At 41.4% G+C, this 14958-nt stretch overlaps 1 protein-coding gene across 12 annotated transcripts in view; it reads left to right on the forward strand.

Annotated features, from left to right (window-relative positions):
- Positions 1–14958, forward strand: part of VWA3B (von Willebrand factor A domain containing 3B) — a 166395-nt gene that overhangs the window by 59533 nt on the left and 91904 nt on the right. For 10 of the 12 annotated variants that reach the window (XM_059891646.1, XM_059891645.1, XM_059891640.1 and 7 more), the window contains 4 exons: positions 212–390; positions 6859–7013; positions 12125–12263; positions 13326–13457. In XM_059891646.1, the coding sequence (XP_059747629.1) occupies positions 212–390; positions 6859–7013; positions 12125–12263; positions 13326–13457 (605 nt within the window). The remainder of the gene's footprint in view (positions 1–211; positions 391–6858; positions 7014–12124; positions 12264–13325; positions 13458–14958) is intronic. The other 2 variants (XM_059891642.1, XM_059891644.1) reach the window with 1 other exon arrangement.

The raw sequence follows: 14958 nt of genomic DNA on the forward strand, positions 1-14958 counted from the left end.
GAAGTGAAATGAAAAGTAGCAGGTTCCTGCCTTCCAGTCTTGTGAACTAGTTCTCTGCTAGTCCTGCTTTTGGAAAGTGTGCCTTCTGCAACAAATGTGAGCTAACAAGGAATATGTTTCAGCTTGGGAAAAATACTAAGTTGAGGATGTCCTATGAAAGTCTTGCGTAATATAAATGTCTGATGAACTGTGATTCCACAACTGCAATTAGGAGCACATGAGTCAAATCCAGAAGACGCCTGGGACTCAGAGAAGTGGCTTCAGAAATATGGTTTGAAAGCCCAGAAGCTGTCGTTTTACAACGTCATTGCTGACTGCTCCTTCCGCCACGCTGATGGAGTTGTTGATATAAAATCCAAACCAGAGAACGAGTCGGTGCAGACCAGTGCGGTAAGTGAAGCAAACCCCTAGGTTGGGGCTGCCCTGAGTGGGGCATTGAGGACCAGGGTTGGACCCAGGGCAGGACCAAGGTTGCCTGTCTGTGAAGGATACTCCTGTTCTCTGCCTTATACTTCTCTGAATGATACTTGTGGGAGTGGAGATCAAGTCTGAGAATGGCTTCTAGATATAAGTGAATTAGATAATAATTATATAGAAACCAGGAGTTGTAGAAATCTAGGCATTGTGTCAAAAAACAAACCCTTTGTTTTCCCCATATTGAATGGAAGAGAGAAACTGCTGGTGAATGTTCCCCAAAGCAGGCATTTCTACGGTCCTCTTGTATTGTCACCGTCTTGAAGATACATTATTCAAGTGACTTATTGTTGCTCAGTCACTAAGTTGTGTCTGACTGTTTTCAACCCCCTGGACTGTAGCGTGCCAGGCTCCTCTGTCCTCCACTATCTCCTGGAGAATTGCTCAAATTCGTGTCCATTGAGTCAGTGATATCTCTGCTTTTTAATACACTGTCTAGGTTTGTCATAGCTTTCCTTCCAAGGAGCAGCATCTGGCTTCAGTCACTGTCTGCAGTGATTTTGGACAGCAAGAAAGTAAAATCTGTCACTGCTTCCAATTTTTCCTCTTCTGTTTGCCACGGAGTGATGGGACTGCATGCCATGATCTTAGTTTTTTGAATTCTGAGTTTCAAACCATCTTTTTCACTCTCTTTCACCCTCATTGAGAGGCTCTTTAGTTCCTCTTTGCTTTCTGCCATTAGAATGATATCATCTGCATGTCTGAGGTTGTTAATATTTCTCCCAGCAGTCTTGATTCCAGCTTGTGATTTCATCCAGCCCAGCATTTCACATGGTGTACTTTGCATGTAAGTTAAATAAGCAGGGTGACAATACACAACCTTGACATACTCCTTTTGCAATCTTGAACCAGTCAGTTCTTCTACGTGTGGTTCCAACTGTTGCTTTTTGACCCTCATACAGGTTTCTCAGGAAGCATGTAAGGTGGTATTATATTCCCATCTCTTTTCCACCGTTTGTTGTGATCCACACAGTCAAAGGCTTTAGTCAATGAAGCAGAAGTACATGTTTTACTGGAATTCCCTTGCTTTCTCCATGATCCAACGAATGTTGGCAAGTGATTACCAGCCAGCATTTAGTGGATTTTCAATAAATATAAAATTATTTTCGCTAAGGGGTTATAGCATGGGAAGGGGCTATACTGTAAATTTCTGAAAGCTGCAGTTCCATTATGACAATGGTTCTGAAAGGAATGTAGCTTTTCCAGGTGCCCAACTCTGGCTGGAAGGATAATGATCTGCAGTAGTGGCGCCTAACCTTTATTTTATTTTTTAAGCTTATATTATATTGGAGTATAACTGATGAACAATGTTGTGATCATTTCAGGTGAAGAGCAAAGTGACTCAACCATACATATACATGTATCCATTCTCCTCCAGACTCCCCTCCCATCCAGACTGCCATATAGTATTGAGCAGAGCTCCCTGTGGTACACAGGAAGTCCTTGTTGGTTATCCATTTCAAATACAGCAGTGTGTACATGATGATCCCAAATTCCCTAACTATCCCTTCCCTCCATTCTTCCCCTCACCACCACCTTTAAGCATAAGTTCTGTTCTCGAAGTCCCTGAGTCTGTTTCTGTTTTGTAAATACATTCATTTGTATTATTTATTTGTAGATTCCACATATTAAGTGACGTCATATTATATTTCTCTTTTTCTATCTCATTTCACTAAGTATGACAGTTTCTAGGTTTATTCATGTTGCTGCGAATGGCATTATTTCATTCTTTTTAATGGCTGAGTAATACTCCATTGTATATGTGTAAGTGGCTTCTAACCCTTAGCATGCATGAGTCACTGGGTTTGAGGCCAGGCCCAAGAATCTGCCTTTATAATAATCGCCAGATGATACTGAAGCTGCCAGTCCGTGGGTCACACTGAGAAATGCTAGTGTGTAGAACAGGACCAAGAAGGCTATCCAATGTTTAGAATTATGGAAAGACTAAAAGGTCTCCATATGAAACAGAAACATCAGGATAAAATGATTATTGTAAATTTGTAAAACTGATGGAAATCTCTTTTGCCGCTCCTGCTGCTAAGTCGCTTCAGTCATGTCTGACTCTGTGCGACCACATAGACGGCAGCCCACCAGGCTCCCCCGTCCCTGGGATTCTACAGGCAAGAACACTGGAGTGGGTTGCCATTTCCTTCTCCAATGCATGAAAATGAAAAGTGAAAGGGAAGTCACTCAGCCGTGTCCGACTCTTAGCGACCCCATGGACTGCAGCCTACCAGGCTCCGCCATCCATGGGATTTTCCAGGCAAGAATACTGGAGTGGGATGCCATTGCCTTCTCCGGGAAATCTCTTTTAGAAGGTGGTTAAAATCCAGGTCCACACTGAGTGAGTGAAAGTCGTGTCCAACTCTTTGCAACCCCATGGACTATACAGTCCAAGGAATTCTCCAGGCCAGAATACTGGAGTGGGTAGCCTTTCCCTTCTCCAGGGGACCTTCCCAACCCAGGGATCAAACCCAGGTCTCCCACACTGCAGGCAGATTCTTTACCAGCTGAGCCACAAGGGAAGCCCAAGAATACTGGAGTGTGTGGCCTATCCCTTCTCCAGAGGATCTTCCCAACCCAGGAATGCACTGAAACGAGAGCTAAAATGCAAGTCACAGAGCAGCCATGCCAGTAATGGCAGCCGAGCAGAGACTGCTAGGAAAGGGAATGTCATGTCCTCTATGTGTCCTCTGAGACTGTGGTTCAGTGTCAGGGTCATCACTGCAGTGTCTCTCAGTCCTACTGAGGCAAAACTCCAGTCTCTTTGACACTCCTTCTTAGGCCCTGGATTCCACATTTCCTCCCAAGGAACCACTGTTTTTCTTTGGGGCCACGTTAGCCACGTGATGTTGTTTTTGCCTTCTTACTGCTGTGTGTTTAGAATGAGCTGCAAGAGGAAAATACTAAAATTGAATTATAAAAAATACAGAATTGATGCAAGACTTGTTTCCTGACTTACATGTTGGGATCCAGAGTAATTGGTACATTGCAGGGAAATCTCATTTGTGGGTTTCCTCCCCCAGCTCAGTTTTCTGATTCTGTAGATATTATTCAGTAACATTATTAGTTCAGGAAATCATACTTAATCACATTTTCATCTTTAAAATAATTAGGCCCTGAATATTGAAAAATGTGGATTCCTGTCAATTTGAACATAGCTTACTGCAAGCTCCCTATAGTGTGGTATACATAGGTCTTCTCTAATTCTGATTTTCTCCTTTTCTTTCTTGACAAATTTAAATGAAATTTAAAAGCATGGTTTGAAGAATTTGGCTTTATAAATGGGGAATCTTGCCTCAAATTTCTGATGCTAGCAAGTTCTAATATAGTCAAAGTTGAGAATAGCTTTTACAGTATAGCTACAAAATACAGTATAGCTGTAAAATGCAGTGCAGCTATCCTTTGTCACCAATACTGATGGGAAAGGGACAATTTTGCTTTTAGTATTATTTGGGGCTACATATCTGAAACAGGATTTATACCTAAAACTGAGACTGATTATTTAGGGTTACCCTAGACTCCCACTGGGCAGAACCCCATAAACTTTTAACTATAAAAACTGCTTTGTAGGTAGAGAACCAGGAAATCAAGACACTGAGAAATAAATGACAAAAAAGGCCTTGCTATGAAGCATTTCTAAGATGGATGAGCAGGTGAGGGGAGAAAACAAAAGTACTTTTCTAATAGGGAATTGCAGGCAAAGTCTAACAACTTAATATTTTGGGGCGCCTATGAAGTCACATTGCATTCATGGCTCCTTATGCTGCTTGAGCACAAAGCCAGCCCTGATGTTCAGAAACTCAGTCTAGTCTCATCACTTATTCCTCTAACAAATATTTATTGAGCCTTCACTATGTGCCAGGCAATGTGGTATGGTAGAAAGTATACCCGGTTTGAACAAGAAGACCCGAGTGTAAATGCTACTTCTGTTGTTCAGTTGCTAAGTCGTATCCAGCTCTTTGCACTCTCCTCTCTCACTTTCATAAGAGGTTCTTTAGTTCCTCCTCACTTTCTGCCATTAGAGTGGCATCATTTGCATATCTGAGATTGTTGATATTTCTCCTGGCCATCGTGATTCCAACTTGTGCTTCATCTAGTTTAGTATTTTGCATGATGTACTCTTCATGGAAGTTAAATAAACAAGATAACAATACATAGCCTTGTCATACTCCTTTACCAATTTTGAACCAGTCAGTTGTTCCATGTAAGGTTCTAACTGCATTCTGGGTTTGAATGAGAAGACCTGGGTGTAAATGCTGTTTCTGCTGCTGCTGCTGCTGAATCGCTTCAGTCGTGTCCGACTCTGTGCGACCCCAGAGACGGCAGCCCACCAGGCTCCCCCGTCGCTGGCATTCTCCAGGCAAGAGTACTGGAGTGGGGTGCCATTGCCTTCTCCAAAATACTGTTTCTACCAGTTACAAAATATGAGCTGTTGAACAGATAATTTAACCTGATTGATTCTCTCCACATCTGTAACATGGGTTGGTATAAAGTCTAAATTTGAAAATCACATATCTGAGCACCATGCCTGGCACTTTAGGAGATGCCCACTAGATGTTGCCTTCCATGTTTTCTTCATCACAAACATCGTGGGTCAGAAAGGAGCATTTATGAAATACCTACCTGCTTTATATACAAGGCAAATATTTGTGCTCTCATATTAAAGATGTGAAAATGAAGTCCCAGGGCCTCGAGAGGTTAGATGACTTTACCTGAGATCTCGTGGCAGGTAGAGACCAGGTTTGAATTCAGATCTGCTGGGCTCTCAACACTGGGCTTTCCCCATTTGGACATTCTGGTGCTGGACACCTGTTTTCACATAACTTTTGGTCTCGTGTGTTTCCATTTGGAAATGCATGAAGCAAAGTTGAGAACTGCATCGTGATGGGGTTCAGAGTAGGGAGCACGTGGTCAGACTGAGAGAGACGACGTGTTCCTCCTCCCTTCTTTGTACTGCAGTGGAGACACAATTCCCCTTCTCGCCTGCCTTGGGAGCATCAGCACTGATCCCATCATCGCTTCCACCCTGCTCCCATCAGTCATCCCTGGACCCCTGGATTCTGCCTCCCTTCTCTGAGCCCCCTCCATTCCTCCTTGACTCCTAAAATCCCTCTTGATCATTTCACAGTAGATCCATATATCAAATCACTATGTTGTACACTAAAATTATTATAATGCTAAATGTCAATTTTATCTCAATTTAAAAATTTTTGTCACTATGAATTTACTTGAAGGCCTTTGGATGCTTCGTTTTTTCACTCAGAGGGCAAGCCAGGGTCATTTCCATCAGTGAGCAGGTTTTACAGCATCTGCTTCCTGGCCCTCCTCCTCCTCCCGCTCCTCTAGCTTCATCTTGCTCTTTGCCTCACTCGTTGTATTTCAGCTACACTGCCCTTCCTCAAAGTCCACAGACTTGCTTGGCAAATGCTTACCTCAGGGCTTTTGTCCTGGCTGTGTCCTCAGATTGCCCCCAGACCCTCAAATGGCCACACGCTTTGTTCCCTCGGGTGTCACTCATATTTCACCTTCTCTTTGAGGCTTCCCCTTCTAGGATTCAACTTGCCCCCACCCTTCCCCTGTCCCTTGGCGTTCTCTGCTCCTTCCTTGCCTTATTTGTCTCTCTAGCATTTGTCATCCTCTAATCTGCTACATGATTATTGCTTTATCATCTGGCTCTTTTCCTGGTCATGTGAGCTCCACAGAGGTAGGAATTTTGGCCTTCATTTATGGATTGTCCTGGTCCCTAGAAGAGGGCCTGGTGGAGTGGTGCTTACTGCATTTATAAGCTGGTGGGATGAGTGACGGAAACAGCCTCCTGAAAGCTCTCTGCGGGAAGCTTTTGTGCTTGGACCCGTTCTGTATGTCTAGGAGTGGGTGCTGGATGTGGAATGGGCTTTTTGGGTGCTTTTCTTCATTTGGAGCTGGGAGTAACAATGGAAAGAGGCTTGGAGTGTCTCAAGTCCACCTCCTGTGGATCTCCTTGACCCTCCAGTCCACTGTGAACTCTTTCTTCTTTGCCAGAACTTGTCCAATCATTACAGTCTCAACCCAGGACCAGGTACTGGGTGCCTGGTACTCTGCCTTGCTACTTTCTATGTGGGTATGAATCACTGTGTGTGTTTGGTGTCTCCTTGCTGGAAACATTAGATTCTTTGGGGGCACAGATGAGATTGCACATGTCTTTCTGACTGTCATTCATGACATCCAGCACAGGGCTCCGTATGGAGCAGGCTGTGGTACGTGTTTGCTTGAACCAACTGTTGAATGATCTTGCAGTGGGAGTGAGGGCTAGCAGCTGTCTAAAGAAGGCAGAGGCAGAGGTGCCTTCTGGGGGCTTTCCGTTGGTTGTTTCTGAGAGGCTTCTGTCCTGTCTTTCCTCAGGAGACCAACAAGAAGACAGTCCATGCGAAATACTGCAGCAGATTCGTCCACGCTCCCTGGAAGGATGGGAGCTTGGTCCACGTCTGTATCACCAAGGAGAAGTACACGTGGTTCAGTGAAAGAGTGCACGCAGTCCTGGCCCAGATCCAGAGGAGGTTGGTGTACTTGCATGAGGGTACAAGTGGTCCAGCCTCCCTTGAAATTCAAATTTGCTTGAGTGCTTGGTAAATTAAAGCTCAGTCAAGAGAAATGGCCAGTAAGCATTGTTAAGTCAGGGCTGCCATCTGACAATTTGCTGTTGGCCTGGTTGTTCATAGCCAAAGGGGATGTTAGGATGCAGATTCTGAGCTGCCTTGATGCCAGTGTAGATGCTGAAAAGCAGCAAAAATGTAGTTATCATGTGGCTTATGCATCACTGTAGGAAGCAAAGGAATGCTTCTGCTTTGTCTTGCATTTTTTTTTGTGGACCTCAGGTGAATACAAGACTGTATAACACCTCTCCTCTGTACTCTTGAATATTTTATTTCAAAGCAACTGTTACAATGCTGTGAAACATTTGAATACAATGAAATAATATATATATACATTATAGGAATCAGCTAAAAATAATTTCATGTGACCCCGTCCCCCGCCCCCCCCCCCGCCCCCCACCGGCCTCAGCCCTGCTGGTTCTTAAAATCTGGTAATGCTCATAGTCTCGTGTACTAGTGCTGTGACCTCAACATCAGCTCCATGGGGTGACCCATCTTTATGCTTTCACCTCCCCAATGCCAGCAGACAGTTCTAGACTGAGAAGACCATGTCCACTTAGGTACATAGTCCTAAGGTCGGGTGGAGCTGGATTCTAATCCCAGTCTGCCATCTGCCGCGACCCTGGGCAAGTCAGTGTCTGTGTGTATCAGCGTTCTCATTTATAAAGTGGGAATAATAATGCCATTTACAAATGTGTTCATTGGACTAGACTAGGCACTAAATATAGTAAGTTTAGTCTAGTCCCCAAGCTGCAGTAGTCACTTGTTGTCCGAGCTTCTTCACTCTTTCCATGTTTTCTGTTATAAAGTCACAAGCTGCAAACAGCTGTCTACCCCATGTATGCTCTGCATAGGCCCAGTTTCTCAAAACCCAGCTGGTGATGATTACACAGTAATCCTTGTGTCTGGAGTCTGCAGTGCTTAAGGTTTGGAGTTGACTCCATGAGGAGAGTAGTTTGGATTTCAGATCTGGGGGAAAGGACGCTGCTTTGACGATACCCCAGCTGGCAGCTCTGGGGTCTGTTTGTCCTCCTCCCACCAAGTATCAATGGTTGTTGGGAAGTTTTCTCTCCCCTTTTATTTTTTGGAAGACTTCATAGAGAATTTGTATCATCTCCCCATTAAATATTCATAGAATTCACCATTGAAGCCATCTGGGCCTGGAGTTTTTATTTCTGAGAAGATTTTTGATTTTTTATTATTTTTAATGTTTTACTATTATCTATTTAGTTGTAGTCTTAATTGTGGCATGCAGGATCTTCAATGTTTGTTTCAGCATGCAGGACCTTTTAATTGCAGGATGCAGGGTCTTTAGTTGTTGGATGCAACTCTGTATTTGCAGCATAGGGGATCTAGTTCTCTGACCAGGGGTCAAACCTGGGTCTCCTGCACTGGAAGTGCAGAGTCTTAGCCACGGGAACATCAGGGAAGTCACTACGGGAAGGATTTTTAAAACGGTGCCTTCAATTTCTTTAAATACACCTACCGCTGACATTGGTCATTTCTGTCATTTTTGTTTTCTAATAAGTCTGACTAGAAATTATCCATCCTCTCAGTCTTTTCAAAGAACTGGTTTTTGGTCTCATTTTTTTTTTCTCTGTAGGGTTTCCTCCTTTGAATGCCATTGATTTCTACTCTTATCTTTATTATTTCCTCCTTTCTCTTTACTTTGAGTTTAAGTTTTTAAAGATAGATGCTTAGATCACTGTTTTTGACCTTTCTTTCTAATATAAGCATTTAATTTTATAAATTTTCCTGAGTACTGCTTTAGCTATCTGTCACAGATTTCGATATGTTGTATTTCATTTCATTCACCTCAAAACATTTTATAATTCCCCTTTGATTTCTTCTTTGACCAAAGGGTCATTTAGGAATGTTGTTCTTCGTGTCCCAAGTATTTGTGGATTTTTCTGATAGCTTTTAATTTCACTGTGGACAGAGAAATACTGTTTTATTTCAGTTCTTATATTGAGATCTGTTTTGTGGCCCAGAATATGAAGAAAAAACTTTCTTTGGGTAGAGTGTACTTTATCTCAGCTCAAGTTTGTTGATAGTATTATTCAAATCTTCCATATTTTTACTGATTTTCTGCTTAATTGTTCTATAAATTATTGAGAGAAGAGTGCTGGAATCTCCAAGTATAGTTTTGTGTTTGTCCAGTTCTTTCTGTTCCATCACTTTGTTCTTCATGTATTTTGAAGCTCAATTAGCCAGTACATGAACACTTGTGGTCATTATGTCCTCCTGATGAATCAGCTCCCATATTATTATGAAATGTCCCTTTTTATCTTTGGTAAATTCTTTGTTGGGAATTTGCTTTGTCTAAAATCAGTATAGCTACTCTGGCTTTCTTTTGATTATTTTCTGTAGGATTTATCTTTTTTCCACCCTTGTTCATTTACCTATATGTATTGTATATTGAACTAGGCCTTTCATTGGTAGAATATATAGAGATATTATTTTTAATCTAATCTGACCATCTCTGACTTTTCATTAGAGTGTTAAGATCATTTGCATTTAATGTGATTATTGATTCGGTTGGATTTAAACTTAAAATCTTGCTATTTGTTTTCTATTTGTCCCACATGTTCTTTGTTCCCTTTTTAACTTTTTCTGCTTTCTTTTGTAGAAAGATTTTTTTATGATTCCATTTTATCTCCACTGTTGACTTATTAACTACCTCTTTGTTTTGTTTTGTTGTGATGTGACTACTTTAGCATTTACAATGTAAGTCTTTAACTTATCACATGTGCATGCATGCTAAGTTGCTTCAGTCATGTCCAACTCTTTGTGATCCTGTGGACTATAGCCCATCATGCTCCTCTGTCCATGGGATTCTCCAAGCTAGAATACTGGAGTGGGTTGCCATGCCTTCTTCCAGGGGATCTTCCCAACCCAAGGATGGAACCCATGTCTCCTGCAGCTCCTGCATTGCAGGCAGATTCTTTACTCCTGAGCCACCAGGAAGCCCCAACTTATCACAGTCTACCTTAAAATAATAATGTATTGCTTCATGTACATCATGAAAGTCTTCCAACTTCCATTCCCTATCGGTATTTTCTATTATTCTTCTACACTTAACTTCTACTTATGCTATAAGCCCGAAATACATTATAATCTATCGTCTTGTAAATAGACTCAAAATGAGAATAAATGTATTTTATACTTATTCACATGTTTGACATGTATGTTGCTCTTTACTCTTTTTGTATAGATCCAACACACGTCTGTTGCTGATGAATTACTCAGCTGTTTTAGTCTGAGAAACTCCTGAATTTACTTTTATTTTTGGAAGATATTTTTGCTAAGTATAGAATTCTAGTTTTACCGTTTTATCTCTCAGTACCTTAAAAATTTTTCTCCATTCTCTTTTGACTTGCATAATTTATGATGAGGAATCATCTATTATTCTTATGTTGTCTCTGGCTCCTTTAAAGATTTTTTTCTTTATTACTAGATTTCAGCCATTATATAATGATGTGTCCTGGTATTTTTTTTTTTGTCTGTCTATTTGGGTTCTTTGAGCTTCTTGGATCTGTAGGTGTATTTTCAACAAAATTGGAAACATTTGGTCATATTTCTCCAAATATTTTTCTGTCCCCTTTCCCTCCTCTTTAGTTTCTAATTACACATATGTTACACTCCTTGATAGTGTTCCATGGGTGGCTTATCCTCTGTTATATTTTTTAAACCTTTTTCTCCCTGTATTTTTTTTTAACTGTTTACTATTGCTATGTCTTTCTTAAAGTTCCTTATCTTTTCTTCTGCTACTGTCTACTTTACTATTAATAGCATACAGTATATTTTTCCTCAGAGGATTTTTTTTTATGTCTTCCCTTCCTCTCCTCATTCCATTCCTACTTAATCTTCTTGAACATATGAGTTATGTTTATAATAGCTGTGTAGCATCCTTTTTAGAGAATTCTATCATCTATGTCATTTTGAGGTCTTTTTCTGTTGATCTGTTTTTCTTCTGATTATGAATCATACTTTCCTGCTTTTCTATGTGCCTGATAATTTTCTACTAGATGCTAGACATTTTGAATGTAACATTATTGGGAACTGGATTTTGTTATATTTTTAAAATGTATGTTATGTGATGCAGATAAGTTACTTGGGGTGCAGTTAAGTTACTCTGGGACTTGCTTTTAAGTTATGTTAGCATAGTGCTAACAAGGAGGCATTTTAGTCCAGGATTCATTTGGTCCTATTACTAAAGCAATACCCTTGTGAGGACTCTACTTGGTGCCACATACATTATGGAGCCCTTTCCACTCTGACTGCTTGGAAGATGAGCTATTCCCAGGCCTATGTAAGCTCTGAGGAATTGGCCCAGCTATTCCTTTTTTGGTGATTTATTCTCTGATTTCAGTAGTTTTTTCACATGCATGCCCTGATTGTAACTTAGCCAAAATCTCTAGAGAATCCTCCTGCAGACCTCTGGAGCACATTCTGTCCTTTTCTGTCTCTCTTTCCATCATTCCCCAACCTGCTTTCTCTCCTTTGCAGCCCTCTCTTCAGTGTTTTGCCCTATAAAGTCTAGTTGTTGGGGCTTGCTGAACTCTGAACTCAATTTCAAGTATTTTTATGTCTGCCCTGCCCGCTCTTCCAGACTTTGCCTGCACCATGAACTTCCTGAACCATTTACATCTGTAATGGGACCCTGAGCATGGACCACATAAGCAGTCCTGCTTACACAAGTGGCACTTGATTATTATTGGGATCTGGGGTTGCTTGATTCTATCCATAAGCTTCATTGAAGCTTCAGGAATGTGCTGGCATTACTAGCTTGACTACAGTCAGCAGGGTTAGAAGAATAAATGGTGTGAAGTCATAGCTAAAGGCCTCAAAATATCAGATGACAGGAAGTAATTTACTTTTGGCTTTGGAGCCCAGTATTGGATTTATTTTTCTGTCCTATTGATTTTCCTTTGTAGATGTATCATAAAGTTCTTAGGAAGATGCTCTCAGTGCCACAGGCTCTAACCATTCACTTTCAACTATTTCCTCCCCAGGATTAAATGGTTACAGGATGGGAGTCAAGGCCTCTTTGGAAAAGTGCCTAGTGATTGTGTCTACATCCTCATCGACACGTCTCACTCAATGACGGGGAAACTGGACCTGGTGAAGAACAAGGTCATCCAGCTCATACAGGTGAGATGGTGCTGTAGGCCTCAGGCACCTGGGCACCTGTGCATCATGAGTACATCTCCACCAGTCATGACCTGCGGTGGTTATGAGAGATGCTCAGCCCAGCTTTGTACTTAGAAACCCACAGGAAAGCCACTTCAGAAAAAGGATCCTTTTTGCCAGTGCGAGTCATCCGTTCTTTGAAAGTAGATTCTTGGGTCAGTGGGTCCTTCCTGTAATGTACAGGCTGTTAGGTGAATCTCTGTGTCCATCGTTCCAGGTCTGCTCTATCCTGAAATCTGTGGCGTGCACATGCCTTCGTTATTTTCCAGATACTCTTCAGCTGGGCATGTTTATTCTAAATTTCCAATGAGTGTTAGGGATGCTGCGTGTACTGGCCCCAGAACTGACGTGTTGGGGGAGGGCAGGCTGTTGGTCAGGAGCGTCTGGTCCTTATTCCACCTGTGCCACCTCTGAGTTGCGCAACCTGAAGCAGGTTGCTAACACTCCCTGCCTCCTAGTTTCCACACCTATAAATGGGTGTCAGAGTACCGTCACGAGTTGGTGGTATTCAAGTGAGTATGCACCATAGAAAACAATCACAGGGAATGTTTGACAAATACAAAACACAATTTTTAATTTGATGAACTTCTACTGGAGAAGTATGGGCTGATGGAGGCAAGTGAACAAATCTGCAACTGTAACAATAGCCTTGCCAAAAAGTGATGACACCATTTTGGATTTCTTTTTTTCTTTAAGCATGTTGCATTTAGTGTACATATTCAGTATATCATTAATGTCAGCATTAAAGAAAAATAATGTAATATTTTATATATATATAAACTTATTACATATATCTGATATATGGTCATACATATATACATTTGTAAAGTTTAATGTCCAAACTGTATGTAAATTTTATTTAAATGCCTCTTGTACTTGATTTTTTTCTATTGAATGTAATTTTTAGCTTCTGCAACTGAAAAAAGAAATCATAGTGATTAAAATGTATCAAACAATGACCTGTCCTAATCCCTTCTCACATTTGAATGATTTTTATTGCTAAATAATAATTATCGCTTACAGGAACAGTTGAAACATAAAAAGAAATTCAATTTTGTGCAGTTTGATGCTCAAGCCAGTGCTTGGCAGGAAAAACTTGTTGAAATCAATGAGGATAATCTGAAAGGGGCCCAGGCCTGGATTAGAGACATTAAGGTAAGAAAGAGGCTGGGTCTGGGAGAAGAACAGAGATCAGGATAGAAATGCTTAAGAAACTGCTTTGAACTCCAAGGATGGCCATGGCTTCACATAGACATTTGTTTTACTTACAAAGGTCATGTTAATCCAATCTTTTTAGTTGATATCTAACATTTAGATAGGCTTCTACTGACAACACTGCCCTCAGTTCAAGTCTCAGCCTGTTTATGAAAACAAATTTCAAAATATAGTTTTTTTACTTAAACATTCATATTTGTTTCTTCTGAGACTTCATCCTTGTTTCAAATGATATATTACAGCTATTTTAAACAGTGGATTTTGTTAAAAAGTAATGAACTTGTGGAAATACACAGTATAATGTGAGTGGTTAGGGCTGAAAGCCAGGACAGAGATAGGGCAGCAGGGTGTGATGAAAAGGTAAAATCACTTCTTCAGGGGTCTATTTTACTTGGAGAACTTTATATCTACACAGACTACTGGGAAGAATTTCCCTTTTCTCAAGTTTTCTGTTGTCTTGAACTTACCTTCATTTTAAAAGTTCTTTTTTTAGAATCACATAGCATTCCACATATTTAAGATATACTAAAATTGAGACCAAGGACTATTCTTAAAAAGTCAAATATGGATCATGCTGCTGCTGCTGCTAAGTTGCCTCAGTCATGTCCGACTCTGTGCGACCCCATAGACGGAAGCCCACTAGGCTCCCCTGTCCCTGGGATTCTCCAGGCAAGAACACTGGAGTGGGTTGCCATTTCCTTCTCCAGTGCATGAAAGTGAAAAGTGAAAGGGAAGTTGCTCAGTCGTGTCCGACTCTTAGCGACCCCATGGACTACAGCCTACCAGGCTCCTCCATCCATGGGATTTTCCAGGCAAGAGTACTGGAGTGGGGTGCCATTGCCTTCTCCGAAATATGGATCATAAATAACTTTAAAATGATTCGTTGCCTGAATTAGAGTTCCAGATTTGACAGGAAGCTACACATGGCCATTAGTGGAGCTCCCTGAGTATTAACGAGCAGGGTTTGCACTATCATTGGAATGTTCTGGAGTTCCTTTGGGATTCTTTTTTTAATGAGAGGAAAGGGACTTCCCTGGTGGTTCACTGGTGAAGAATCCACCTGCCAAAGGGACATGGGTTCAATCCCTGATCCAGGAAGATCCCACATGCTGTGGGACAACTCAGCCCCTGTGCCACAACTACTAAACTCAAGCTCTAGAGTCCATGATGCACAGCAAGAGAAGCCACTGCTACGAGAGGCCTGTGCACCACAGCAAAGAGAGAGCCACCGCTCTCCACAGCTAGAGAAAGCCCATGCACAGCAACAGGGCAGCCTAAAATAAGTAAATGAATAAATTAAAAGTTTTTCTTTTTAAAATGAGAGGAGGGGCAATTTCCTGGTGGTCCAGTGGTTAGGACTCTGTGCTTTCACTGCCAAGGGCCTAGATTGGATCCCTGGTTGGGGAACTAAGATGCCACAGGCCATGCACCACAACAAAAA

This window comes from Bos taurus, chromosome 11 (assembly GCF_002263795.3).
Source record: "Bos taurus isolate L1 Dominette 01449 registration number 42190680 breed Hereford chromosome 11, ARS-UCD2.0, whole genome shotgun sequence".
Lineage (NCBI taxonomy): Eukaryota > Metazoa > Chordata > Mammalia > Artiodactyla > Bovidae > Bos > Bos taurus.